Consider the following 3,854-nt stretch of genomic DNA (forward strand, 5'->3'; position numbering starts at 1 on the left):
CATATATTTATTTTTTTCTTTCGTTTTAATTTATATATCTTATTTTTAAATTTTTTATATATTTAAAAATTATGTAAAAAATACTATAAATCATGGTAATTGACAACTTAAAATATTTTTTTTAAATCATACAAAAAATTCGATTGGTTATAAAAAAAATCAATTGATTCATAAAATTAATCTATCTGTGTCGCATAAAATGGAACAAAAGAAGTAATATGTACTTCCTCTGTCTTTAATTACTTGTCCACTTTTAAATTGACACATTTATTAAGAAATCAATTAATGACATAGTGAGTTTACCATTTTACCCCTATTAATTATGAAGTGGATGAATTAAAAACTTAATATTTTCAAGAAGTTCTACCTTGTTCAAAGAATTAATTGAGGGTATAATAGGTGAATTTTTTTTTGTCATTTCTTGATTTGTCAAAATGGACAAGTAATTAGGGACAACTAAAAAAGGAAATGTGGACAAATAATTAGGGACAGAGGGAGTATTTGGTCTCCTTATACGAACTTGACATTTTTCTTCATAAATTAGCATTTGAAGTTGAGTTAGGATTTTAAAAAAAAGTATTAACGCTAGTGGCAATAAAGAAAATGAGGGTGACTAAGAAACTAGCACAATAAAAAAATATCTTACTTTTTTGTTTGTTTGTGTTGATTTGTTCTTGAAAACAACATTGCCCAACTAACAATTAATTACATTTAGTGTCTGAATTATTTTTTTAGAAAATTCTGGTCAAATTAGATTTATTCCTTTGTTTTGGGAAAAAAGAATCTAATTATTTGATGATATTCATTAAGTGAGATTAAATGCGGTCATTTTGGGAACTAAACCATAACATTTATTTAACTTTTAAAATTAAATTTTGCATAAATGAAAATTAATATAATTAATATATAATTTTCTGGATAGATCGAAAACTATGAAACAAGTCTGCTATAATTTAAAACTGAAATTAAGCACAATATCGCAAAGTGATCGTCCTTATTCAATTCTAAATATATTTTAAAGTAAAAAAGCACCATTATACCAAACGATGGCATAACAAGTCGTCTTATTAACCAACATTGGTTAAGGTGCAATAGTGAGATTGTTTCATTCTTAATTAAAGATCTTGAATTAATTTGAATTCCGAGGATGTGCACAATTCAAATTTAATCGAAGCTCTAATATGAACACCAAACACCAATAAAAACAAAAAAAGTCAATCTTATTAAAAAAATTATTCATTGTTACGTCAAAACACACTAACTTTATCATAGATAAGTTTGTGGGTTTAAGTAGTGAATTGACATGAGAGTATACAATTAGTAACCGTAAGTTAAAAGAGAGACGAAGTAAACTATGAAAATTTATATTGTATATATATTCAATGGTAAATGTTGATGTAGAAAAATTATAATAAAAATGTCACTTATAAATTATAAATTTTTAATTAACAAATATGTCAGATCTTTTTATTAATAATAAAAGGAAAAATGCATAAATATACTCTTCAATTTTACGATTTATTGTATAAATTTTAAATTAACAAATATGTCAAGGAAATATATTATTACTAAAAGCAAAACGAACAAATTTACCTAACTCATTAAAAAAAATGATGCATATATATCTATTTACTCTACACGTACCAATAATGTTTAAAATCAAATTAATAGATACATAACATTCATTTTTCGTGAACACATTTATTGCTTTGAATCAATAAACTCATAACCTAAATTTCAAATAGAAAAAATTAATTAACGATGAAAGTAGTTTTTTAAAAATATAGTGATTGGTTTCTTCGGTCAAAATAGAGAAAATAAGTTTTACAAGTAATATTTCACATTAATTACCCATTCAACATACTTCATCTATATTTTTACCCCATAATTCCATCCTCGATTACCACTTGGCCACACTCATATGCAACACACCTCATCTTTATTTCTACCCTGTAATCTCCATAATTCTCACCAATCGTCCACATACCACATTCATATTTCCACCTAATCTACCTCCATCTTTCATAATATTTTTTACTTACGTATCAGACAGAAAGAAAATAAATGAACACACCCTCAAAGTCAACACTTTGACATAAAGAGTGATGAAATAATCTCTTATCTCTAGTACATAAAGAAATAAAAATAAAGGGCTTAGATTAACTCTCTCACACACCATTTTTCTATATATATGTGTCTCTTCATTTCATTTATCTCTACTTCTTCCCTTCCAATTTCTCTATAAAAAAATTTTAAAAAAAATTGCCCTTTTATAAAGAAGATGATAGGTAAAATGAGAAGAACAACAAGCACAACAAGGATTACCGTTGATGTGATGATCAATGGAGAAGGAAAACCGTCTGATCTTGATCTTGGTACTAATAATGGATTGTATGGTCATGATCATCGACACGTGTCATCAAAATATCACCATAGAAGTTCAAGTTATCAAGGTTTTCATCATCATATAGAAGAAAAAGCTCATTTCTTGACAACTTGTGGACTTTGTAACCATCGATTGACACCTTCTCGTGATATCTACATGTATAGGTAATTTTATATATATATATATTGACAGTGTAATGAATTTTTTTTTTTTATGTATTATCGATAGTGTATTTTAGTAACATCAACATGTTTAGTGTGATTTTATAAGTGATGTTAGGATCGAGAGAATAGTGTATATGCAGTCTTAATCTTTTTTTGGAACATGGATGTAATTATGTTATAGTCAGGGTGTCTAATTGGACATCTTTCGTTGGAAATAATATCGTATATATAAGCAAAATAATACACGAAGTGATTAACATATTCTGGACACTCTTGATAGAATAAGGTGTTGTAGCCTAGTAATTTTAGATACCTTGAAAGAGTTTGTGCTTAGGGTGCTCATGTGTTTAAATCTCACTAGCAACACTTTTTATATTTCACTTTTTAGATACCTTTCGTGAAATTCCTAGCTCCACCACCGAGTAAAGAAAGAGAAATTGTTTCCGATAAATCCTTTGTCTAAGTAACGCATGTAAAAAAATACAAAAAAGGAACACAATAATGAAATAGTCATACTAAAAATAATGAAGGAAAGAATATCAACAATAATGTTATAACCTAAGCATATAATAAAAACAACAGGTAGTAAAAAAAATCAAAAAGTAAGATAGAGTATAATTTTCATTATATCGAACTGCCAAGATTTTATTAAAATTACACCTTTTTCTAAATTGTTGAAAATATATCTAAAAGACTATTTTGAATTTACCTTTCAAATGAGGGATCATTTTTGTCATTTTCTTATTTGATTTATTGCATTATTATGTAGTAGGTATGAAGAATTCATTTTAAAATATTTGTGGGGCAACAATTATTGACATATACTTGGTATATATTATACTATCACATTTTATATTATTGATCATCTCAACATTTTAGATAATTAATCAAATTGTTGATTAATATTCTTCAATTTCTCTACACCTAATCCCTTTTATATCGGTCACGTATAAAATAATACTAAATTTATTATTTTTGTTCATGAACAGGGGTGATACAGCATTTTGTAGTATGGAGTGTAGGGAACAACAAATGAAAAGTGATAAAAGAAAAGAGAAATTAAAGCTTCTTGTCCTTAAAAAGAAGAATGAAAATTATCAAAATTACTCAGAATTGCCCTTTGCTAACTCTGAAAATTCTGGCAAGACTAAAACTATTGCAGCAGCTTGAAGGGTAATTTTGGAAAAGAAAAAAGAGAAGAGAAGAGAAGAAAATGATGTGTATTTATATTTAAGTAGAAAAGAAATAACTTAATTTGTATATATTAGTGTAATTTAACTTGCTATGAAATGTTTATTGTGTTA

General features: G+C 26.4%; 1 protein-coding gene across 1 annotated transcript; it reads left to right on the top strand.

Annotated features, from left to right (window-relative positions):
- Window positions 1–1,809: 1,809 nt before the first annotated feature.
- Window positions 1,810–3,854, top strand: LOC102587376 (uncharacterized). The gene is made up of 2 exons (XM_006366459.2): window positions 1,810–2,550; window positions 3,540–3,854. The coding sequence occupies exons 1-2, from the start codon at window positions 2,282–2,284 to the stop codon at window positions 3,718–3,720; spliced, it is 450 nt and encodes a 149-aa protein (XP_006366521.1). The 5' UTR covers window positions 1,810–2,281; the 3' UTR covers window positions 3,721–3,854.

Source organism: Solanum tuberosum, unplaced genomic scaffold, assembly GCF_000226075.1.
Source record: "Solanum tuberosum cultivar DM 1-3 516 R44 unplaced genomic scaffold, SolTub_3.0 scf00649, whole genome shotgun sequence".
Taxonomy (NCBI): Eukaryota; Viridiplantae; Streptophyta; class Magnoliopsida; order Solanales; family Solanaceae; genus Solanum; species Solanum tuberosum.

Coding starts and splice junctions, on each gene's coding strand:
- LOC102587376 (XM_006366459.2), top strand. CDS start 2,282: ATGATAGGTAAAATGAGAAGAACAACAAGCACAACAAGGATTACCGTT. Junction 2,551..3,539: donor CGTGATATCTACATGTATAG/GTAATTTTATAT, acceptor GTTCATGAACAG/GGGTGATACAGCATTTTGTA.